Source organism: Phymastichus coffea, unplaced genomic scaffold, assembly GCF_024137745.1.
Source record: "Phymastichus coffea isolate CEN01 unplaced genomic scaffold, Cenicafe_Pcof_1.1 PCOF00247, whole genome shotgun sequence".
Lineage (NCBI taxonomy): Eukaryota > Metazoa > Arthropoda > Insecta > Hymenoptera > Eulophidae > Phymastichus > Phymastichus coffea.
In genome coordinates, this window is record NW_026707058.1 from 1 (window position 1) to 24,258 (window position 24,258).

Below are 24,258 nucleotides of genomic sequence, written 5' to 3' on the forward strand. Positions count from 1 at the left end.
GTCGTGCCTGCGCGCGCACATATACGTCTGCTGCTTTTTTTCGCAGCCCTTGTCTCTTACTTCTCTTTTTTCTGACTTGCTACAGCCGACTGTAAAAATTTCAACAATGGAGATTACTAATGTATTGTCTCTAATCCTAAATCGCGTGATTTCATCAATTGGCCATTTAGGTACGTGGCAGTCGCACCACAATCGCGATCGTTTATTTATTCATGCGACAGTAATCGAATTTGTTATTGCCCTATCGAGCAGAGGATAGACGATTCGAAGTGCTGCGGCTGCCGCTACTGTCACGTGGACGTACACGCGGAGACGGCGAAAGAGAGAGAGAGAGAGAGAGAGAGAGAGAGAGAGAGAGAGAGAGAGAGAGAGAGAGCCGACGATTATTCTTATCGCATCACTGCTCCGATCTCGATACACGATATGTTTTTTTACGAAAGCCTATAAATGAATTCGGGAAATCGCGCAGCGGCGATTTTTGTCAAAATAGCACTTCACCGCGAGGCCCAGCGCAATCAAAATGTAAATGCATAGGCAAATAATGCAGCTTGCAAAAGCACGCGGCCGCCTCTACGCCAGTCGACTTGAATTATTTCGCGGCCGGCAATCGATTATATGAAGTAATTACTGTGCTCTATTCATGGTTGAATATACTTTTATTGGCATTTGTTCACCGCTCTCGTGGAGTCTTCGTAAAAATATAGCACTTTCTAATCGGCGCCGCGAGGATTGTCCGCATGGCTCTGCACACATTCGCACGGCAGACAAAATTATTGATTGCCACAGACGGTGCAATCTTACGTTTTTACGTATTGCATTTGAATTTACCACTGGGATAGAGGCTAGGTTTGCGTTTCAAGCTCTATAAGTGTATTATTATGTAGCGCGGCACATCGGTTTTTATAAATCCTTTATAATTTATATATTGGTCAAAACGACTCGAGTCGGATATTATTGTATATACCAAAGCAGTTACACAACGGAACGTTTTGAACGTCGGTACAGCCTATATAAATTATAAACTACAAAGTTTCATCAGCCAATTTCGAATACTTATAGTAGATGCAATCAACTCTGAAATGTCGTGTGCGGTTTTGAATTATTTTTAGCTGACAACCGTGACCAATACGCCGACTGTAAACGTTTTATCAACGTTTGCGGTTACGTATACTTCAGCAATAAAATTTTTAAAATGTGCGTAGTTTTCCTACCAACTTTAAACACCGTTTATACTCTAAAACTCATTTTACATAAGGACACGTCGGACATTAGCCATCGATCGCGTGTACGATGGTGAAAAAAGATAGTCAGTCAATGTTATATTTTTGTACTAATAATGTTAATATACTAGATCTATATTTTTTGTCATTGCTCGCATCCTGCGCAATCACGGATGCAACAGCTGTCAAGCGAATAATATTAGTTTTTTACCATAATCTCGGTACACGGCCGATATTTCCTTATGTAGAAAGCCCCTAATTAATAAAGGATTAGTTATAATCAAGCCGATGTCGTTCATTATTCAAATAATTTGCAATTGAAAATTTTATTTGAATTCAGTAAAGTCAATTTTTAGTTTCAACAATGTTTATACATCTACTTAATATGTAATGAAATAAATAACTTGAATTGAATACTAAAATTAGTTTCTAAGTCAAAATAATTTCGTCATCTCTTTTTAATCCATTCATTTATTGTAGAGTGTATGTAACAATTATTTGAAACATTATATTTGGATATTAAATATTGAGATTGATTATATTATAAAATATAATATAAATATAATAAATATATATTATAAACATAATTAAAAAAATAATTATACTTACAAATACTATGTTACTATATCAATAACTGTTATTGTACGATATTAATCGTATATTGCGCCATTCAAATGAAATGCTTCTTCTTGTGATTTTTGTATTAAATTGCTGTGAAATGAAATGAAATGTATAACTGCGTATGCGCACAACGCAAGTACGTACTGCGCAAGTGCGCATTCTAAATGTGTGATCATTATAACCTGACAAAAACACTGGAGAATCATTTTATGAAGTATGCAATGGATTAGCCGATAGCCAATTTTGCTATGATTAATTATTTGCTATAAGTAAGAACGAGTATTAATTAATATAGATATCATGTTGGGTTTTTGGAAATCATCAGCAAGTACTGTTTGTACAGTCGTAAAATCATTATTGAATAATAGTCTTAGTCCATTTAATCAACAAACACGAGTAAGAACCACTATACTTTCATTTAAAATTTAACAATTAGAGATTATTTACCAACTGATAAAAATAATCCTTTACAGACAACAGTTATCCTGAAAAGAAAGTTCCCAGTGTTGCTGCATAAAAAAGGAAAGCAACCACACAAGATGAAAAACAGACAATTTATTTATGAGGTTGTTGATAATACATCTCTGCACAGCCCAAAACCAATAGATATTATTTTAACTGAGTATGTAGAAGGATATGGCGAGAAAGGAGATAAATTAAGTCTAAAACCCAACAAGGCTTATAATGAATTTCTCTTACCTGGATTAGCAATTTATGCGTCTCCAGAAAATATTGAGAAATACTTAGTGACTAAAAAAACAACACAAAGTTATAGCAGTCTTCAAGCTCCACTAACGATTAAAGCATTAGAGAAGTGTTGTGTATTTGTTACTATGTCGATTGAAAATCCTTGGGTTATAGAGAAGTGGCACATTAAAACCAGTATGATGCATTCGGGATTTGAAGCAACCAATGAGTCTATCACGTTGCCTGAAAAAGAAATTAGTGGTCCTAATCTGGATTATGAAGGCAAAGAATTTTATGTAACTGTTACAATAAACAAGACAGAGCAGGTTAAAGTGCGCTGTAGATTACGTCATGTCTCGTTGGATGTTTCTAAGCAATTAGAGAAAGCACCAGATTGGTGGAAAATTCCAGCTAAAGCTATTTTCCCAGAAGATCAAGAAGTTCTTGATTCAATTCCAAGACCACAATTTGAGCAATCTGTTAAGAAAAGTTAATTCAATGAAAGTTTTTTAAATTGTTTAGATAATAAAAGACAAATAAATGTTATTTAAATTACAGAAAAAATTAATTGTTTACTTTTTGCATGCTCCAATGACCTATATTTTAAAAAGTCTAATAAACTTCAATCATGGCACACAACTGATCCACACTAGTACTCCCTGGTACAATCAATAATCTAATTCAGTTCTAACTTCAGGTTACAAGCATCAACTGCTATCAGCACAATGTTATTTAAAATTTATTCAGCATTTAAAAATCAGTGTTCGTTGGTAATTTTTTAATTGATACATTACTTAGAGGAAACAAACATTGAGATATGGACGAAAGGCACTTTATATGGGACGAAGTATACGAAGGGATTGTATCATCAGGGTAAGGCTCATGGTAAACTAACTTTGAAAAGTATAATACTTCATATTGCGCTGTTAATCGTTAGACCAACAGAGGCGGAAAGTAAAAAAAAGAAAGTTAAAAAAAGAAAGTCCGAGAAGATTGAAACGAAGGTTTACTGTCCACACAAAGGTCTAATTTTTGCATTCAAGGAATCACTGAGCTTCGCAGAACAGGTTGGTTATAAAAAATCCCGTTGCAACGAACATTGAACTAAAAAGCAAGTCTGTTAGTCAAAGTTCCGCAAGCTCTACCAGCGCAAGCACGCCTCTGAGATGGATGTGGTGTTGCTCCAAGACGTCAAAGATTTGGCTTTATACTCCATCGCCTCGCCGATGAGCCTGGAGTTCATTGGATTCGCGCATTTGGCAGTGGTGGACCGCTTTCTGCGAGCGCTTATCTTGTACTTACAGCACTATTTGGTCACCTGGACGGAGTTGGGTGCGAAACGTGCAGCGACAGCCAAACGCGCGGCTAATCCTTTGGCTGGAGGCGCAAGAGTCGAACGGGCCAACGAGATGAAAGCTCTACGATGTCTTCTCGCCAGAGCGTATTACGATCTGTTAATGGGTTGCGTCAGCCAGCTCAAAAAGTACCATCACATGGCTGCGGGAAGTATGTCGTTTGTCCAGAGCAAGGGGGAGAAAGATCTCAGGTTGTTCGAGGGTCTTATACAGTTGGCTCATAGGGTTGCCTGGATCGCACTGGAGCGTCAACACAAGGAACTTATAGGTATGCTTACTGCACAAACAATTGTTGCTCGACCGATCGTTTTTTAAAGTGACATTCACACCCCAGAGTTAGAGATACATCGACTCTTTAGAACGGATCCGTTCAATACAGCTAAAAGGAAATATGCCGACAGTGGCATTGATTTGGAAGTGCCAGAAGACGAACATTGGATCCTTTACGGACCTAAAATGCCTCCTTGCGTGAAGATCCTTCAAAATTCTCCTCTGATTTATGAGATTTTGCGTACTAGATGTGATCACCGCATCCTACTTCTGGGTAATTCGTTCTATGATTTATTAATGAAGTCAGATGTTCAAATTTGTCTATTTTATTTCGCTATTGTCGACATCAACAGTGCATTTTTGTTTGACGTATTTACATGTAACAACTGCAGTCTCCAAATCAAAAATGAACTTTACGAGAAATATATACGTATTGAACTAAAAGTAAAATACAAGTAGCACGCAATAAATATTATACACTTCGTTGTATTTATCGGCAGCTTTTATATCTTAAATCGAATAATTAATTAATCAAGACCGTCCAAAAAATTATTATTCTACTATTCACGATAAGATTATTCGCTCAGCAATTGATATACCGATACATTTATCAAAGTTCCATTACATAACAATTGTTTCATCCTATATAACGACTTTTTTTACTTGTTTAAAGGTTTAACAAATGCAAAATCTAGCGATCCTCGTATAATATACCTTGAAAATGCATTCCTTGCAAAAGAAGAGGATTTGCCTAGACTAGGAATCAAAGTCGGGATTTTAGGTTTGCCTCGGACGGACTTTGACGTGATCTTAATACCCCGTGCGAGTGAGGATGATCAAGTGATCGTTGATGATGCGGATACCGAAAAAATTGAAGTAAGTCAGTGCGTCATAAGAAAATAATTAACGCTGTGATTTAATGCACTACATAATTTGATACTTTTAGACGATTCTTAGCTTGAGAAATAATTTATATAACTAAACCATATTGTTACACGTCTTTAAATAGTGACAACCTGTAACAGGTGTCTAGCTTGATTACCCAATCGGTCTAGTCTAAAATGAAAGATGCTGATCACTTTGGTCGTTATGAAAGAATGCGATGACAAACAACTTTTTTATGCAGGGAGCTGATGATTATGAAACATTGATACCTCCATACGGCAGTGATTTAGAGCTAGACAAACCGTTCCCTGTGAACAAATCAAGTCAATACGTGAACGGTCATCAAATTTGCGCTAAAAGCAGAAAAAAGTGGATGGTACGAGAAATGAGTCGTGCTGCTATGAACTACGTGGAAACCTACTCAATGGCCACTACACCGACTGATCGCTAAAAGCTTTATAATGTCAGTACTCTGTACTTGACTATGTTGAAATGATGTATGGGATACAAACGCTCGAAACAAATTAAAAATATTTGATTTTCTTTATATATACTAGTATATTTCTTTTTCCATAAACTGTAAAAAGTCCATTTGTATCGCGATTACGTGTTCGTTTGTGTTTATATTGTGATAAAAACTTCTCGATTCTTAATCATGGTTATTTTCTTTTCGATTATTAATAACAGTGAAAAAACCTAAAAAATCATAAATGAAAAAATCTTACCAATGCATAAAGTTACGCAATTGATTACTATATTAAGAAATAATTTAAATAAATAAAAAAGAAAATACTGACGTAACGATGGAACTGATTGTAACTATCATTTTTCAATTATTTCTCATTCATAAAAAATATATGAACGACGAGCGTTTTCACGTAAGGGTCTAATACAAAAGTAAGCGCTTAGAGAAGTGATATAAAAAAAATCATAAAATGTAATCGATACGGTCTATCGAACTAAGTAATGATGAATATATGTTACAAGGGCATTCATTGCAAGGTATATTTCTTTTTTTGTTTTTGACTGGCAGAAAATAAAATGGTTACTTATTCCATTGCTATATCTAATGATGTATCGCTTGACTAAATTACTTTGCTGTTTTTTTACGTGGAAATTACAATGAGCTAGCGTTGTAGAAATGAAGATTCCGCGCAATTCAATTATCCCCAATGTGGGGAACATTTATGAATCTTGTTTGTTAAAGTTACTTCGAAACTTCGTTGCCGTATCGCTTGCGCAGTGAGTTTCGACAAAACCTAAATAAGAATGTACACATACCTTGGTCAGTCTCAGTGTTTTTTATCTTTTATCTACAGACCTTGCAAATGTCAAGAGCCAGACCGTATTTATTGAATTAGAATTTATCTTATACATAAAGACTACTTATCTATAAAGTAATTACATAAAATTCAATGTGCAGACCAAGCAAAGTATGTTTATATTTAATGCACTCTCATTGATGAACATAATAAACTTGCATAAAAGATGAATTTCACAATGTCGTTTAACGTTATTTGAAAAAAAAAATTAAAAAATAAAACAATACTCGTACGAAATTCCCGAAAAAAAAGGTTTTCTAATAAAATTCATTATCAATAATTTTTTGAAAAATCGTAGTATTTTTATTAGAACAAAAAAGTGAAGGTACTTTTTTATGTATTTTTCCGCAATTACCACTTTGAAAGTTATCTACTGGACAAAGTGCGATCTAGTAGGTCTACCACTTAACACTTGTACAAGTGCCTGTATAGAATATAAATAGAAAAACAAAAGGATCGACTGCAATATTAGAATTATGCAATATTTTACACGCAATTATACACACAACATTACAAGTTGATAAATTATTAGTTCTGAATGATGTGATTTCCAATTTTGAGTACGATATAAACAATTTACTCACTATTTGTTCTAACGAGAATATACAAGTGAAAACTATACAAGTTACATTTCAAACTATTATTGAATCATTCACTCAGATCCTTTTGTTTTATGAAGTCGTAAAGTTTTCGTCTATGAATCAATTTAATGTTATTCAACATTAAAATACGTGCTCGATTATTTCTATTTGTTTTGTTTTGTCACAGATCTAATACCTGTTTGGAATAAGCACATATGAACGATTAATTCATCATTTGAAGGATCTGTATACGCTTGGCAACCGGCTAGTGACTTGCACTGTGCCTACATTATAATATTTTTCCTTTTCATTCTTTTTTGTTTTTAAAAATGCATTCATGTTTTTTAAGATTTGAAAATCGTCCATACTATTTTGCAATATAAAACGTACTTTTTATGCACTCTATTGGTTTTGTTTCTTATCTACTGTATCTATAGACAAAAAATATGTCAGAACGAAAATCATTTCGCTCACACTATGTATCATTTACCAATTTTCGAAGCTACTACTGTTTTAAACTACTAAAATTCGTCTTTCGAAAATGCTCGACTGATCGTTCCTATGGATTATAATTACAATCTACTATTGTTATCTTTGTCTCAACGGAGTTACTTTTTTTGTTTAAAAGAGTACGTGATACTGTATATACCAGCAAATAACGCTTATTTCTTGTAGTTTTGAACTTTTGTTCATTTTTTTCAGTTTTGTTATAGAAATCGAATTTACCGAAGTCAGTAGTCCGATAAACGACTCATCACGTATTAAAGGTATACATGTATATGTATCTCGACTCGAGATATGAATAGCAAATTAAAGATAAACCCGCTTTGGCTATGCGACGACAATTAATAGTAGTGTGTAATACGCAACAACGTTACATTGGTGTGAGTAATTGTGTAACTCATAATATCCTTTTCCGGTAAAAGAGCTTAACACTAATTTAGACACACGAAATTGCGGTTATCTCTAGGAGACGACAACTCGAGAGAAGAATACCGCGACAACTCGCTTGAATTAATGAGGTGAGGGAGGCTGCGTCGGTGAGGGCTACGACGCAATGTCCGACATGAGCTGAGCCAGTAAAGCTGGCTCCAGAAGCCCATGTGTCTGTCCCAAGCGCTCGAGGTTTCTCACGTCCTTGTCAAAAGCTTCGACTGCTCGTTCCAACTCCTCCTCTTCCTCGCGCGTCGGCTCGTAATCGCCGTTTCTTCCTTCTAAAAATTGAACAAAACATAACAAATGCCACACGTTACCTTCCTCTGCCACTTGGACATTGAAGTTTTGAGGGATATTTCGAGATATTTCTGTACAATATGAAAACAAACTAAATAAAGAAAAGTTAATGCTTCAATAATCCTCAAAACAACAATGCAAAGGTAAAGTGATGCGGTGTATTTACCAATGAATAAGTCATTGAAAGCATCGGCTGGCAAATTGTTGAGTACGTTCTCAAAGTCGTGTTCCGTCGCGTGATCAAGCGATGCAAAGACTTCATGATCGTCAAGCTCAACTTTGAGTCCGGATAGCCCTAGCGAGCTAATGTCCAAGCCTAGGCTATTAAGATTTGGTACCGCATTGGGCTGCGGTAACGCGTTCAAGTTATTCAGCGTCTTGGTATGCATCATGTCGTTGTTACAAGTCATAAGGGAGTTAGCGAAGTGATGAATGTCGTCGGGTAATAATGCAGGCGGCAATTGCTGGGCTGGCATAGCGGCCGCAGGATCCATGGGTATCTGAGGCATAACGGGCGCGTGCACAGGAGCGATAACGGGCTGTTGATGCTGCTGCTTGCTCGCCTCGGGTTTGTTCCTCGATGGTGGCCTCTTGCGTTTCTTCGGCTTGCTGGATTTGGATTTGCTGGGCCGTGCGGCCGAAACCGAGGTTATCGAGTTGGCGCCGACGAGATTGGCGTTGTTGCCACTGACTGACGGTGAGCTTGGTTTTTTGCTACGCGCCTTCTTCGGCTTGGACTCTTGGGCTCGGCGATGGTAGTTATCGCGTTTCCTCGCGTGCTCGGGGCACAGAGGCAGCTCGTGCGCCACGTCGAACACCGGCACACAGCACTGTGTATTATCGCTGAACTTAGCCGTGCAGTGCTCGAACAACAGCTGGTCGGGGTTCATCATTATATGTCGCGAGCAATGTCGCGTGCAGGGTAGCGATAGCTGCTGACAACCCTCGGCGCCACAGGCACCACCAACTATCAGTGGCCCGTCGACTATCTTCGAGCTGGCATTCGCGTCGTTGAGTATCCGTGCTGCGGCACTCGGATCTTGGTGAGCAGCTTTTAGCAAGCAGCGAGTCTTCTCTCTCAACGCGTTTTTCACGTCGTCATCGGCGTGCTGCAATTGCTGGAGCTGTCGTTGAAGCTGTGAGTGCAGCTGAGCTAGTCGACTCGATCTGGCCGACGTTGGATCCGATTCTCCGGAATACCAGTGACGTTGATACGTCTGCAGCTCATCCGCGCTAGATTCACTATCGGATATCTCATCACCGGCTCTAGGGTAGTACTGTAAAGTATGGTCCCTGCTCTTGCGCTTTGCTTTTAATCGTTGCAACTTTTTGATGTACCTTTGCTTCTGTTGTGCGGGATATGCTGATGGCTGATGAAAAGACTTAAAAGTGTTATTGGCAGCAGCAGCAGCAAAGCCTAGGCTAGGTTCTGCTTTCATTCCGATTATTGGCATTGGCTCTGCTTTGATTTTTGTCTTTAAACACTTTCCTTTAGATCTATTTTTGTTGCTACTGGGTGTTTTTGAATTTTTGGGAGCTATTAGTTTGATGTTCTTACCACCTGTTGACACAAGTGGCTGCTGCTGTTGCTGTTGCTGCTGTTCTGTTTCATTAAATACATATGGATCTATGCCCTTTTGGATCTCCGAATTTAGTAACACTTTAAAGCGATCCGCAAATTTTAATTTATTGTCCATATTGGATTGTTTGGAATTTAGGATCTTCATTGGTTAATACTTTTTTTATTCCTTGTATAAACTGCATACTAGAACTCTACAGATCCTTCGTTAATCAGATGGACTAGATTCAATGTCAATGTTATGAGTAACTGCCTGCATGATGAATAAATCTTTTAGATGCTGGATTACTTTAACGTTTATCTGTTAAAAAAGTAAACATTCTATATCAAGATAATGTAATTACAATTTTCTGTGTTACCAAAAAATTTACCTAATTTACTTACTTATTTAATATCCAAGTTTTATACACAATGGATTTTACAATGTCTAGTTGAAGATCTCTTCATATAAGCGTCGAGGCCAACATTATACGAAAAATCATCATGCTCTATTGAGGTAATTACAAAAACAGACTTTCATTTTTATATTGCTCAACCGTTTTTTCATATATTTTGTATTTTTGAGAGTTAAATCTAACAACCTATTCGCAAGGTTGCATTTGTAGCATCACTGTGTTCACCAACTAAAACAGAGCAGAACTTTCACAAATAGTAAGGGTCTTGTGCAATACTAGTATCTTAATTGTAATCTAGTATTATTCGTTTAAAACAATGACTGACAAGCGAAAAAACAATGAAAACAGGTCAGTCTTTCTTGTTTTTTGATAAATTTCGGGGTTATGTCTTCCTTGTTTTTTCAAAACCACGTTGATATCAAGCCACTCGATAGCGATGTAACTTGCTGTCCAGAATACCCTGGAAGTATTTGTAGAAACTTGCTGATAATCTAGTTGAACGATGTCAAAACGATGCGACTAAGGCCGGGTTAGAAAATTTTTTACGACACTCACGCAAAAGATAGAGAGAGAGAGAGAGAGAGAGAGAGAGTGAACGAAATCCTCTGTCGGTCAGCCTCGTCAATTCTTCCGTCTCTCTCTTTCTCGAGCAACTCGCTCTCGTGTGTATTTATCTTGCTAAGCTTGTGTAAGTGTAAATTGCATTCGCAATGAACACAAGGTGCGCGTATATGTGTTTGCACATCCAATAACGTAGGAAGCTTTATATTATTCTTGATCAGCAACTTTCCCTCCCTCCCTCCCTCTCTCTCACTCTCTCTCTCTCTCTTTTTCTCTCTTGTATGTCTGGTTTGTCTCGCGTAGGCGAAGTTGGTTTTTTCGCTTTGATATTCACTCCTGCAAACGTTTCCACTGACTTCGTCAATGAACACTAGTCATCGAGGCGATCCTTGTGATGCTGCACGACGATGTCCTCACTCGGGGTCGCACACACAACATTCAACATTCAACGTCAATAATAACATTAAAGGAGGCGCGCACAATTCTATGTTATAACCTATACTATATAGCGTACGCTATAGAAGTATAGAATACACGTATCAGTGCCTACCTATGTGGGTGTTTAGTCGATGTATGTTTGGCTGAGAGTTGCGAGAGCGTGTGATCTTGATTCTTGCCTTGCGCGCCAAAACAGTATTTTACGTGTCAGTTTAATTTATTGAACGTTTCTGTTTATTCAACGTTATTTTGCGCAATTTATCATTTTATACACGTCGATGCTTCGTCAGATGTTTTTAAACATCGATACATACAGTATAACATTGTTATTCCTTTTCTTATTTTAACAATTAAAACTTTCCTATCTCAATAAATAAATAAAAAATTTTATTAGAAATTCACATAATAAAAACATTATAGAAAATTCCACATTATTTCAATACTCGCGGACACTTTTGATTATCGTAAGTATTCCATTATCATTTTATCTCTCACTTGATAACAAATGTTTACGCATTAAATATTTCATTATTCAACACATTATTATTCAATATTGTAACATTCAGTGATAACATAATTTCAAACATACGCTTTGTAATTAGTATTATACATCTTTATAGTATACTAAGGTAAAATACTTTAAATACTACTCATTTTTTAAATTATTATTATAAAGCAGTTGAAAATATTAAGTTTTTGAATAATTCAATTGCAATACTTTAAAAATCCATTTATGTATCATAGTGTTATTATCAACTGATATTGAATAAAAAACCTCATACCATATAATTTCATATGGACCTACTATAATGGCTCACGAGATGGCACCAGTTACACTTCAAACCGTATAAAACATAAAAATCATATACGTAAAAAGTTCGTACCGAGTACCGATAAAAAACATCAAATCATATATAAATTTTAAGTTAATAGCATTCTTTTAAAAAATTACGGTTTTACAATTTTAGAAACAAGAATAGAATGATTTTAAAAAGCAACTTAATTATTGCTTAGTTATGCAATTTATAAGGCAGAATAAATAAATAAAACCAAAGTTCAAATATTTGGGAACGTCTATTTTATTGTCTTCCAGTTCTACATTTTATGACCAGTGTATAAATATTCATTTAGCAGATTTCATAGGTTTTTTTTTGAATAACGTACATAAATAATTTGTTATTTAGACTATTATATAATTGTATAATTTTTTTTTACTTTTTTTAATAGCTAGTGCACAAAAATTTATTCAATCAAAACACAAGTACAATAAGTAAGTTATAATTACATTGATTATAATTGAAATACATAGAATAAAACACGTACACACATAATATTTTAGGTAGGTAATTATAAAACACACGTAAGATTTAATACAAATGAGAAATCAATCGATGACAATAAATGTAAAACACATATACAAATATTTATTATAATTTAGATCGATTACAAAAATTAAAGTTGTAGTTGATCACACAAAAGATTTTTACTGTAAAATAAATAAGCACACAATTTTGTTGTAATATAATATGCTTATAAGTAAATGATGCTGTTGTATCCAAAATGAACAAAATGTAATTTCATTGTGCATGCAACCAAAGCATTTCGAAAGTGGCTCCCGTCACTCGCTAAGTATTCTATGTTATAAATTATGTTTGTTCTTATGTGACTAGATGGCCCATGGATTGAGATCAGTGATGCACTCTACTAGGCTGTCGAAACCAATATCAAAAGATAAAGTATTCAATAATCAGACATACTTTCTCGGAAATAAAAAAACTAATCGAAGTGACGAGCTTTTCGAGTTTTTATCCATGGGTGTTGTGACTAGAGGACACTCGTTTTTAATATATTTTCATATATTACTCTGACTTACATCTAAGACTAGTGAAAACTACCGCTTTGCAGACACTTCGTTGTAAAGAAAGGTTCTTAAATTATTATAGCCGGCTTAGTTGAAACTTAAACGTTAACTTAAAAACTAAAAATGACTAGAAAAATATGTTTAAAGTAAACTTACTGATAGTGGCTCAGCGAGTTGAGCGCTTTTAGCATAAGAAAGGTTGATTGTGAAACTATAATCGTATATTGTACTTGGGCAGGTCCGCTCGAAGTGTTTTACATCTCTACGCTATTACGTAACGATTGATTGAAGCACAGCCTTCCGAATATTATTACGTATATGTAATTTTATGTATACTCTAGAGAAAGACGGATGGCCTGATTTTTGTAAAACGAAATTAGACTTGATCGGCCTGTCATCGATTTTTTCAATGCAAAACATTTCCGTTCGAGCGATGTCGATTGATACGAACTGAAAATGCCTTGCACTTTACGTCGAAAGGCCTCTTTGGCTTACTTACTAATCTTCAGTTGGGATTTCTCTCTATGCGAAATACTTTAGCTGCCTTGGAGCATTTTTATTTTAATTTGGTGAGTCAGCAGTATGAAGTACAAATAATAGATATGAAACTAAATGCTTGACTTAAACTAGATTATTGTATTTCGTCTCACTAGGCACTTTGTGCATTTTTTGGCATTTGATCAAGATTCACCGAAATTAATTTGCTCAAGAATTTCGCATGAATAATAATCTTTGGCGCTGTAATTGTTTTTCGACTGACTAGATGATCATTACTTCGGTGAATCCGAATGAAAAGTAAGATTTACGTGATATTGTCATTACTGGCACATTTCCCGAGGATTAAGAACTAATAATTAATACTTAAACGTAAAGAGACTAGATGCTTTTCTACAGGCATGTATGCTAAATAAATCAATTTAATCCTGATAATACTGAGCAATCTCATTCAAGAGATAATCGAAAACTTAAACTACGTCATATTTGGTTCGATGTCTGTATGGCAGCATATTCACGGCAGTGTCAGCTAGTTTAATGAATTTGAAATAATATGAATAATAAAAATGAACGTGTATTTTTATATGTACACTATGCACAGAAAAATATACAAATCCTGACTTTTTTTGCTTTCTTTTTATTTATTTATTTTTTTCAATTAAGTATAATTTTGTAAGCTTTTGTAAAGCTTTTACCCCGTGTTATGATTCAGACTTTTGTTTCCGACAACATTTTCTATACTCAAATAAAAATAATTGCATATAGAGAGTGGCCTGCCTAAGCATTTAACTAAAAATACATCAATACTAAAGTTTACCGATCCAATAGTTTGACAAAATTTGATAGCTCCATCGGGTATGTTGAGAATTTGGTTTGACTAGAGATTGTTGTTTCTGTAGTACAGTGACTAGATTCAGTTTTTAACGCTACATAGATTTAAAGTATGACTAGAAATTCGATGCAATTGACTTTCTCACACTTGCTACACTTCTAGGAATGCTACCGTACGGTTTAATGGCTCAATCGCAAACCTACTGTTATAATTTTGAACTTATCGAAACTAATTAAATGTTATCTGACTAGAGAAAATCAGCGCTAGTTTTCTTAACGTTATTCCAATTTTTGATTGTTCCCCATGATTAAGTACAAACTAAATTAGAATTATCAATCGCACCTTTTTGAATTTGGACTCGAATGTGTAATTACAATGACTAGACGAAGACTAGATTTTTCGTTTTGATCGATGACTAAAATTTAAAGTTTGCCTCTTACTCCAACTCAAAATGACTAGTGATAAATAAATTCAAAGTAATGACTAGATTTCCATACAATGATATGCCTACATATTGTATCTTTGTATTTTTGTTTATCAACCGTATGTACGTATAATCGCGAGCTTACTACCTAATTTCACTAGTTGAATCCTTATGCGTATAATTACTCGCTGTATCGGTCAGCACTCGGCAATTAGTCAGTCGTGCGAATTAGTTTTCAAAAGGTCGAGCGAACCGCCAAATAGCAGTATAAACGTGTGACGCAGCAATTTACATTTGAAAATAATGAAATTTGAATTGATCTCGAGTATCACCTGTGCATGTATCACATGGAGCTCTAATCAGTTGCTATTCATGAAGATCTTGTTTAATGAACTTGGAGACGGCCCCGCTCGTAAATGTAATAGCTGTACACAGTTGAAATGTAGTTGAAATGACTAGGCGCCATTCCTGAATGACGTTACATCTTGGTTTTTTAAATGTAATCTAATGTATCGATCAGAGTCTCTGATTATAAGTAAGCACTCAGCTTACATATATTCCGAGAACAATCGATATATTTAGAGTGCCTGACATAATAGAAAAAGACGTACTTTTCGGATCCAATGAGAGTTGGTGTCCGAGCTAACGTGGAGGCGGCATTTGATCGACTAGACATCGGCGACACTCGTGGCTCGCTGCTGCGCTTTTGAAAACGAACCGGCCGACAGGTGGTCGAATGGACGAGAGCCGACAGCGCTGAGACAGCAAGTAGCGAACAGGTATTTGTACTCCATACTGCTTGGCGCGATGGAGCCTGCAGTGGGATGCGACAAAAAGCGGCGCAGGACGCGGTCGCCGTCACCTCGCCGGCAGACGTCCGTCGGCGCGGACGGCGGCCGGTGGCGAGCTGGCGGAGGGGCGCGCCTCCGGCCCGCGGGGGCCGCGATGTCCGGGCCCGGCCATGCCGCTGCTGGCGCCGTCGTGCGTGCACCCGCTGCTGCGCCTCTGAGCAGACTGACTACCGGCGGCGCAGCTCGGCGCGGGCGCGTGCCGGCGTCCCCCGCGCGACGCGCCCGGCGTCCCCGGGCCCCCTCCCCGGCCTGCGGGGCGCCCGTGGCCCCGCCTCGCCGTCGCCATTGGCCGAGCGAGCTTCGCCCCTGCCGGTCGCGCGTGCACGCCGGGGGGAGGCTGCAGCGCGCTCGAGATTCGCTCTGGCGAACGCCGAGATTCGGTGCACGCGCCGCCTGCCCACGCCGACGCCGCTGTTTTGACGGTTGCTTAATTAGACGGGCCGCCGGGACGCACCTCCGCGGCGCGCGCTGCGCTTTTGTCGAGAGCTGCCTGCTTTGTTGCGCGGCGCGCGCGACGCTCGATTAGCGCCTAACGGACTTTCCGTAACGGGGCCTTCCGCGAAACTCGGCGCGTCGCGATGATTTACCGCCGATGTGGAGGGGGCAGCGTGCCCTTTTTTTCCGCGCTGCCCCCCTCCCCCCTCGCCTACGCGATACCTCGCTCTTTTTGCCCATTAGGATTTTAGTACGCGCCGGGGGGAACCGTTTTATCGCCATTTCCCACGTGAATCCACAATTACTTTGCTCGCGAAACGGAAAAAAAAAAATAAAACAGTCTGCGAAAAGTACAAATTCTTCAATGATACACGGCGAGCTCGGTAATTGCAGTTTTCGACGAGTCCGAAAAGAAAGCCGCCAAATTACTGGGTGTACGGCGGATATGTAATCGAGGCGTAGGCAGTTATCGGTATTTATTTCGTGTCCGTGTACGCGCGTACGCGACACGCTCGCTTACGAATACTGGTAAATAAGAACTGTCCGGTGACTCGAGCATAGCCAATTCTCACGGTCGAATATTAAAGCTGCTTATTTGACCACCGATAGTTTGTCCAAGTTTGACGCGACCGCGTGATTTCACCGACAGTCGGCAGGAGAATGCTCGCGCGATCGAGTCTGGCTCGACTCCGCGAGACTGTTCGCAATCGGCGAAAGGACCGAGCGACACGACGCTTTTTGTCCTCGCGCGTCGCGGTGACGCCGTCGTCACCGTCGTCAGGATCGGCGGTCGCGCGCGCGCACACGCGAGGACGCTGGCGAGGCCATGCGCGTGCGCTGCACCGGTGCGCCGGGGGGGAGGGGGGAGCAGAATAATGCGGATTGTACGCGCGGCAGGGACGGTATCTCTACGAAAGTACGCGACATACGGTCGTCGTCGGGGGTCGCATGCGGGATCGGATTTTACCAGATTCCTACGTGCGCGCACAGCTTTGTTTTCTTTTTGCCAGTCGCCGGCGACTGTTGTATCTGCGCACCCGGCGCACAAGCGGCTCGCTCTCGTATTTTTTTTTCTATTATCGATCTCGTCCGGAGTGGGGTGAGGGCGATTATACGCCGCTGACGCTCTGATTTGATCACTGAGATTTTTCGGGGTGGCGATTATAATACGTGGGCGAGGCTGGACGGACGAACAAAAAAACGAAAAGAACGCTTCGATAATGTGGCTTTCGACATACGCAGCGTACTTGTCAAATAGTCGTTCGGCGAAAAATTATTCATTTCGAAATGTATTAATGAAAAGCTGCGAGGGCGTATGCGAATTGCGCAAACGAGCATTGCTTCAGCGAATGAAAACACGAATTGAAGCACACAGGTTCCGACACCGTCTTCAATTTACGTTCAATTCATGGTAACATTGTAAACATTGTTTAACGACGCGAAGATGATAATTCAGTGTGTTCGATGTCGTGTATTGCGCAAACATGAACAAAATGAATTGACATTGATCTGTGTTACGCGTGACAGTTGTAGACGATTGAATTACCAAATAAATGTAGCAAAGAAATCGATAGTGCATGCGACACCACAATCTCTTTATAAGGGCAATGTTGTTTCATCTGGCACCGCGAACGACGAACTAATTATCGGGAGCTATCGCAAACAAGTAGTTAGAGTTGCTTAGGGGTTATAGGCTACGGTAATCGCCGTGCTACAAACACGTTCGCCGCGAAAATTCTCGAATGAATCGCCACGCAGCGGACCCTTAATGGGGGGTGGAAGGATGGTGCTACGGGTAACGCCGACACAAGCTGAACCAGTAGGAAAAGCGTCGATCCCCCCCCCCCCCCCCCGGCCCTTCCTGCCTAAACTGCCGTCTCTCGCACCCCGTCGTCTTTCTGGAAATGCACTGCTCGAATGATTCGGCACACGCGCGACGGCACGCGCCGCGAAAATCCGCATCTGCCGCGACAGCCCTTAATCCCCGCGCTCGGACTAGCCATAATAAAATTCATGAATCGGGCACAGATGCCCGTAGACCTTATCTTTTGACAGTTCTCTGTTGCTGTTTTGCTCGATAAACTCGACGTTTATCAAGCAGTTTGGGTTTTCGACGCCCTCGCGTGGGGAGACGACGATCAGACTACCGGCCGGCGTATTAATGCGCTGGGTAATTGTTTTTTTTTTTAAGTGGGCCGGCTAATTGCCTATAAATTTTCTGGGGCTCTCTCCAGGCTCCGGAGTGACACTCGAGATCGCAGTCGCGTTTTTCCGTCGATCGCCATCGCAGCGCTGAAGGCTTGGGCAGCGCGATAAAACAAAAGCGACATTGATAGCACGCGCACGCGCGACCTTCGCGGAATGCTCGCGCCTCGTAGGAATGAGCTCGCGACATGCGGGTATCGGCATTCGGTCGGGTGCAATGTCGCGTCGCCCCTATGCGATATTCGCGAGCGCGACACTCGCCGCCAAGGCTGCAGCGCGCGGCGCTGGTTGCGGTACGATCAACGAGGTCGCTGCGGCGAATTCACGGGCGACTGCGGGAAGTGCCAATTGAAAATGTTCGGAGGGTATAGCCCGTGGCGCGATCGCAGCGGCGCCTCCTCTCGGTCGTGCATTAATCTCTCGCGCACGTGCCAGACAGCTCTTTACGGAGATCACGCCCACGGCGTAATTACGTCTCGCGCCCCCGGGGGGCAGCTGCCCGCGCGCGCTTTCCCGAAGCGCGGCCTCGCCTTGGCCGCCGACGAGCCTACGAGCAGAAGTAAAAAAGAACGTTACACGCGTGAAAACGCACGCGCACGTGCGCGAACAAAGGGCTTCGCCGTGCGATCGCGGCTTAATTGATCGACGTATCGAGGCGATCGTATACGCGCGAGCGGAGGGAAGACGGCCGAGTCCTCCTGCCGACAGGCCGTACGTATATCGTTGCAGCACGCGCGCGTACGCGTGGACGTGTCCGTTGGTCGTGGCGGCGCGCGCGCGACGGCATCTCTTAACGGCACGGAAGAAACTGGTTGAGAGATGAAACCGAATCCCGCAACACCCCCTAATGGAAGCGCGAGTGCCAGCTGGCGGCAAGTCAGCGCCGCTCGAAGGTGCAACGGAGCGCGAGCTACTTTCCATTCTTCTCGAGTGCGTGGGCGCGTGCTGGGCTCTTGCACGGCCAAACACAGCTGGCGCGAATCGAGAGAGAGAGAGAGAGAGAGAGAGAGAGAGATTCCTATGGATCTCCGAGATGCGCGTGATACTGCATTAACGAGCTCGGTCGTTGCCCGACCCGCGAAGCTCTTCGCGCTGCCAATAACGCTGGCTTCCGCTTTTTCGGAGACTCATCCACTCGATTACGAGCGGACAAAGTAGTCGCGTCGAATTACCTCGGATGACACTCGGGGCCACGCAATTGGACTGGTTTCGGTCTTTAATCGTCCAGTCATTCGACGCATCTGCCCATATCGGTCGTGCGTGCACGTGTCGACGAAACGCGCGCCTCATCGCGATCGTTCAGTTTATATTTCTTTTTTATTCCTTCGAGCTCGTTTTCCGGGAGAGCGAGGTACGAACGAAAAAAGAGGCACGCCACACTGGAGAGTGGCGAGTCATAGGACACCGTCCACTTAAAAATGCATGCAGCTTGCTGCGAGAGAGGCAAGCGAAAAAAAGATAAAGAGAGAGAGAGAAAGAGAGAGAGAGAGTGAGAGGGGGGTGGAAGGAAAAAACGAGCAATACGGTCTAATTGTCTCGCGGGGCAATTATCGTCAAATAGAGGGTATAAATTCGCGTTCTCGCGAACTTGGATGGTATAGTTGAGGTAAACTCCCACTCGTGTGCAACGCGCGTCGGCCGATTCTGTACGTCGCCTCTCGAGCGCGCAATAAAACTGTCCACGGCTGTCTTTCCTCGCGTATACGCGGGCGCCGGGTCGGAGATCGGGGCGTTCTCCGCGGCGAGAGGCTCCGTTGCGAGCAGCGCGTCCACGGGATAATCGCGCGAGCTCGGAGAGTCTCTCAGGTGTATAGGCTTACCGCGCGCGGACGCCTCTTCCGCTCTTCCGCACCGGAGAACGGGCGCGCTTCCGATTTCCCACGTACCCGGCCCGATCGCGGGCGCCTCGAGTGCCCTGAAACAATGCGGTCCGCGCGATCACTATTCGCCGTCACGCGTAGGCTGCGCGAATAGTCGAGCGGCTAATAGAGAGGACAATGCGCGGAGAGAGGGAAGCGCGGCACAAAGGAAAGTTTTTCGCGGCAACAGGTGGGCCCTTTCACGGGCGCGCGGCTGCCGGCGTGCAAAACGGCGCGACCCCCGCTCGCTCTCGCCGCTTCGCGGCGGCCCGATGGGCACGGGACGCGCTGGCCGAGTGCGAGAGAGCGCTTCGGTCGCGGAAAATCGCTCGCCTTTCCCACAGCGTCATTTGGCAGCACTCGCGCTGCCCCGCTCGCCCGGCGGCGGCCTCGGGAAAACGCCATGTGCGCGCGGCTTTCCTGCCGCCTTCGCGGGGGGTATCATTTTCTCCGTGCGCACATGGGAACGCGCCCACCCCCGGCGACCGCGGCCCGCTCGGCGCGGCTTTTTGCGCGTGGGAATGATGCACTGTTTTGTTTGGCCTCGAGCACGTTGCGCCGCGAAACACAGCTGTACGGGGCGCGTACGTGCCGGTGCGCCCGCGAGAACCAATATACCAATTAGAAGAGACGCGGAGGCGACAGCTGAATGACAAGCGACTGGGGAGGCTGCGACGTCGGTGTAATATTTTGCGCGGCGAATCGGCCGGATCGCATTGTGCGCACTGGATCCGCAGACTCGGCACGCGCGCCCGGCGGGCCTTTGTTCGCCCCTTGCGCTCCCGGCGTGGTCGGCGTCTCGCGACCCGTGCTCGCGGCGAGCGCTTCCGTCCTGTCGCCGGTGCATCGCCGTTCGGCCTAGGGCTGTCGAGCCGCGGCAGTAGCGAGGCATCGATCGGCTTATTATTTGCTTTGGCCGTACATTCTTGGGACGGCACGCGAAAGTTGCGTGGCGCGACGACACCCGGCGCGTCAATAATTCAGAGGCGAGCGCCGCCGCGCAGTCCGCGCGCAGCCTCGAGACGAGAGACAAAGAGCGATTAACTCGAGCGCGGCCGGAGCGCGCAAGCTGCCGCGCGCGTAACCCGATAGCGAGCGCGCGTGCCGGACACGGGCGAAGCCCCGGGGGCTGCCGCCGCGCGGATCCTTCCTGCCACTTCTTTTTTAATATGCGCCCGAAAGCCGAGCCGAGTCCGTGAAATTGTGCCCCCGAAGCGCCGAAGTGTCCTGCCGCCGCTTATCCTTCGCGAGCTTCGCCCGCGCGCCGCGGATCATCCTCCTTGGCTCGCTCTTCCGTCCGCAGCTGCAGCTGAATAATTCAAGTCCGCCGCGGGGCCGAGAGCGGGACGATCGCGACCTCGGGCGCGCCACTCGATTGTGCCTTCCCTTCGCTCGGCCAAGATTGTCGCGAGAGAAAGACGGGTGCTCGCGATCGATGCGCCGACATACATATTTCCACATTAATTTGGCGCGGCTCGTGGAGCGCCGCAGGTCGCGACTTCCGGCTATCGCGCCTTGAATTTTTCACGCCGCCCCGTCCGAGTCTCTCGACGCTCGGTGGCGATCGAGGGCGAGCAGGAAAATATCGCCGGGGCTCCCTTGGCAGTCGGAGAGTGGACGATCGCGGCTCGCCCCCCGCGAATAGTGGCGGCAGAAAAATATAGAGCGCGTATGCAAGTGCTGCTATAAAAAGGGTGGCGTTGCTTTTGTGTATACGACGGCTCGCGCGCCGCCTGCTTTTCGGGTCGACGACATACGAACCTACGCGAGCTTTTGCACATCTGTCGCGCACTCGAACTCTCTGCTCGATCGCTGGCTCTCTCTCTCTCTCTCGACTCAATAAGGATTATTACAGAGCAGCTCCTCTTACATCTTCCCTCGTAAGCGGATATGGGCGCGCGGAGCTGCAAGTGCGCCTACGAAATTTCGCACGCAGTTCTGTCTGTCGCAGGTGGTCTCCGTATCTCGCGTCGCTACCGTAGGAGAGTGCAATTGTCGAGCGAACGAGCGAGAGAGGGAGCGGCGGCGCGCACAAGGTGTCGTGAAAGCGGGCGGCACTTGCGCGCGGGAGCATCTGTCGCTTGGGCAAGCGGGGGCAGTCGGGCCGAGGGACGGGGCACAGGTGAAACAGTTTTTCACGCGTTTCTACGCGCAACCTGCCGTCGCGTACGCGCGCGAGAGGCCAATTGCCGACTTTCGACGCGAGAGCAAAGGACGCGTTTTTGGCGCCATCGCAGTCAGCGATGCGCCGCTCATCGCGGGTCCGGCGCGTCGGGCGTCGCATCCGCAATCGAGATGGGCACGAGGAGACGTAATTACTAACCCACATACGAGCGACTAGACGATCGATGTCGGCCGAACTACATTGTAATGATACGTGCGCGAGAAAGGCAGAACCGCAAGTTTGCGGGCACCGATATGTGTCGGCGTATCGATCCGCAGAGCTGCCCCGAAAAAGGCATTGTGGAGGAACAAGAGAGCGCGCGCCGGAGGAAGCACTCGGGGGCAGGATATACGGGGGCAGTCGGCGTCCGCAGAGGAAGGAAGTGTGTCGCGGTCGCGAGCATTCTTCCGGGCGGCAGCTGCTGCAGCTCTTCCGCGCGAGGCCCGCAGTAATCCCAAGTCCTACAAGTGCTGCGTACGGGGCTTCGGCTCTTTTTCTCGATGCACGCATCGGGACGAAAACCCTCGGGATAATGAGTTGCGATGTTGTCTAAAAAAAGCTAAAGAGAGAGAGAGAGAGAGAGAGACGCGTATTGATCAGACTTTTTAATAAGTTAGATTCAGCCAGTGGGCAATCAAGTTGCGGGATAATTGTTGGAGAGCGAACTTTTTCTCTTTCGTTTTTTGTTTTTTCGCCAGCGAGCAATTTCGAGACACCTCGCGCTTAATTTTCAATAGCCGCGCTGCGCGGAGCGATGGTGGGGTATATACGCCTCGGCGAATTCTTCCGACATTTTGTACGGCCCGTAATTACTCTCTCTAGCTTTATTGCGCTTCCGCAAGATAGCCGTTCGCTTCTCGTATTTTTCCGTTCTCAGAAGACGAGAGCAGAACGAATGCAAATTAAAGTACAGTCGACGGCGCAAAACAGTTCTCGTTTGCTCTCTCTCTCTCTCTCTCTCTCTCTCTCTCTCTCTCTCTCTCTCTCGTACAGCATAATTGGCCCGCAGGTGACGCACTTGTAGATTCTCACCTCGTCGAGAGAAGAAGTTTCCAAAGCCCACATGGCGTCGGAGAAGGAAAAAAATATACTTGCGTAGCGATATGGGTACTTTGAAAGAAAGCCCGTGCCGCGAAGAAAGAGTCCTTGGTTGCCCGTATAGGTGCACGCTGATAAAAATCGTTCCATTAGATTCCGATTCATTTCTCATTCGATTAGGTGCGTTCGCTCGTCGAGATAGCAGTAGCAACAATGACGCGCACCTCGAGGACTCATTGTGCGCATCAACAGCCTTCTCACGATACAGCTGCGGGCGGATTAAAATTCCGAGGCCGCGAATGTCAGTTGCCCGTGTAACAATTACATGGCAGCGAGTACATTCGAAAACAACGACTCGGTATGCGTGGCTTGCCGAGCGACTTGTTTCAACGGCTGATCGGAAGATGACAAAATTGGCGTGCGCGCGAGGACGAAAAGCAGAGCTCCCGCGAGATTAAAGGCCCATCGAAGCTCACTGACGTATCATCGGACTAATGCACGCGCGCGCGCGCGCGCGCATTCAATTGGTCGACAAAGACACAGCAGAGACGAAAAGCACGAAGGAACTAGTCGTCGGAGCTCGACCGCGGTCAATTTGGCGGTATTAATCCGTGAAACGCCGAGGCGACGACTCAATCGAGAGCGCTGCATTCTCGCGCGGCTTTGTCTCTCTTTCTCTCGATGGCTTTTGCTTCCCGCTGCGGCTTGCCTGCCGGACAGATGCGTAAGTGGCAGCAGCGAACCCCCCGCCGAGCGACACCCCCATACGCACGCAAGAATGTTCCCTCGGTTTCACTCGCTGCTACGTGCACTCATTTTGATCTTTCTCTCTCTCTCTCTCTTTCTCTCTCTTTATTTCTCCTCGGCGATATTGATTTCGATGATGGACCGCCACAAAGCCGCTGCGGATTTTTTCTTGTGCCTTTCTTTTTTGCTCGAGTGATTTG

The 24,258-nt window shown here is 43.9% G+C and overlaps 3 protein-coding genes across 3 annotated transcripts; 2 read left to right on the forward strand and 1 right to left on the reverse strand.

Annotated features, from left to right (window-relative positions):
- Window positions 1-2,008: 2,008 nt before the first annotated feature.
- On the forward strand, window positions 2,009-3,081 carry LOC131674465 (large ribosomal subunit protein bL9m). Its single transcript, XM_058953162.1, has 2 exons — window positions 2,009-2,237; window positions 2,315-3,081. Exons 1-2 carry the CDS (start codon window positions 2,142-2,144, stop codon window positions 3,020-3,022), a joined length of 804 nt encoding a protein of 267 aa, XP_058809145.1. The 5' UTR covers window positions 2,009-2,141; the 3' UTR covers window positions 3,023-3,081.
- A 144-nt stretch (window positions 3,082-3,225) lies between these two features.
- Window positions 3,226-5,654, forward strand: LOC131674468 (protein phosphatase 1 regulatory subunit 36-like). Its single transcript, XM_058953166.1, has 6 exons — window positions 3,226-3,401; window positions 3,466-3,595; window positions 3,653-4,151; window positions 4,218-4,427; window positions 4,827-5,029; window positions 5,280-5,654. The coding sequence occupies exons 1-6, from the start codon at window positions 3,346-3,348 to the stop codon at window positions 5,487-5,489; spliced, it is 1,308 nt and encodes a 435-aa protein (XP_058809149.1). The 5' UTR covers window positions 3,226-3,345; the 3' UTR covers window positions 5,490-5,654.
- A 186-nt stretch (window positions 5,655-5,840) lies between these two features.
- LOC131674467 (INO80 complex subunit D) lies at window positions 5,841-11,411 on the reverse strand. The gene is made up of 3 exons (XM_058953165.1): window positions 10,138-11,411; window positions 8,341-10,054; window positions 5,841-8,155 (listed from the first exon to the last, which is right to left on the reverse strand). Exons 2-3 carry the CDS (start codon window positions 9,899-9,901, stop codon window positions 7,989-7,991), a joined length of 1,728 nt encoding a protein of 575 aa, XP_058809148.1. The 5' UTR covers window positions 9,902-10,054; window positions 10,138-11,411; the 3' UTR covers window positions 5,841-7,988.
- Between the last annotated feature and the right edge of the window lie 12,847 nt (window positions 11,412-24,258).

Excerpts from the sequence above, each read along its gene's own strand:
- LOC131674465 (XM_058953162.1), top strand. The coding sequence starts at position 2,142 with ATGTTGGGTTTTTGGAAATCATCAGCAAGTACTGTTTGTACAGTCGTA. Across the intron at positions 2,238-2,314 it reads CATTTAATCAACAAACACGA|ACAACAGTTATCCTGAAAAG; the intron begins GTAAGAACCACT and ends AATCCTTTACAG.
- LOC131674468 (XM_058953166.1), top strand. The coding sequence starts at position 3,346 with ATGGACGAAAGGCACTTTATATGGGACGAAGTATACGAAGGGATTGTA. Across the intron at positions 4,152-4,217 it reads TCAACACAAGGAACTTATAG|AGTTAGAGATACATCGACTC; the intron begins GTATGCTTACTG and ends TTCACACCCCAG. Across the intron at positions 4,428-4,826 it reads TCACCGCATCCTACTTCTGG|GTTTAACAAATGCAAAATCT; the intron begins GTAATTCGTTCT and ends ACTTGTTTAAAG.
- LOC131674467 (XM_058953165.1), bottom strand. The coding sequence starts at position 9,901 with ATGAAGATCCTAAATTCCAAACAATCCAATATGGACAATAAATTAAAA. Across the intron at positions 8,156-8,340 it reads TTTCAATGACTTATTCATTG|AAGGAAGAAACGGCGATTAC; the intron begins GTAAATACACCG and ends TTCAATTTTTAG.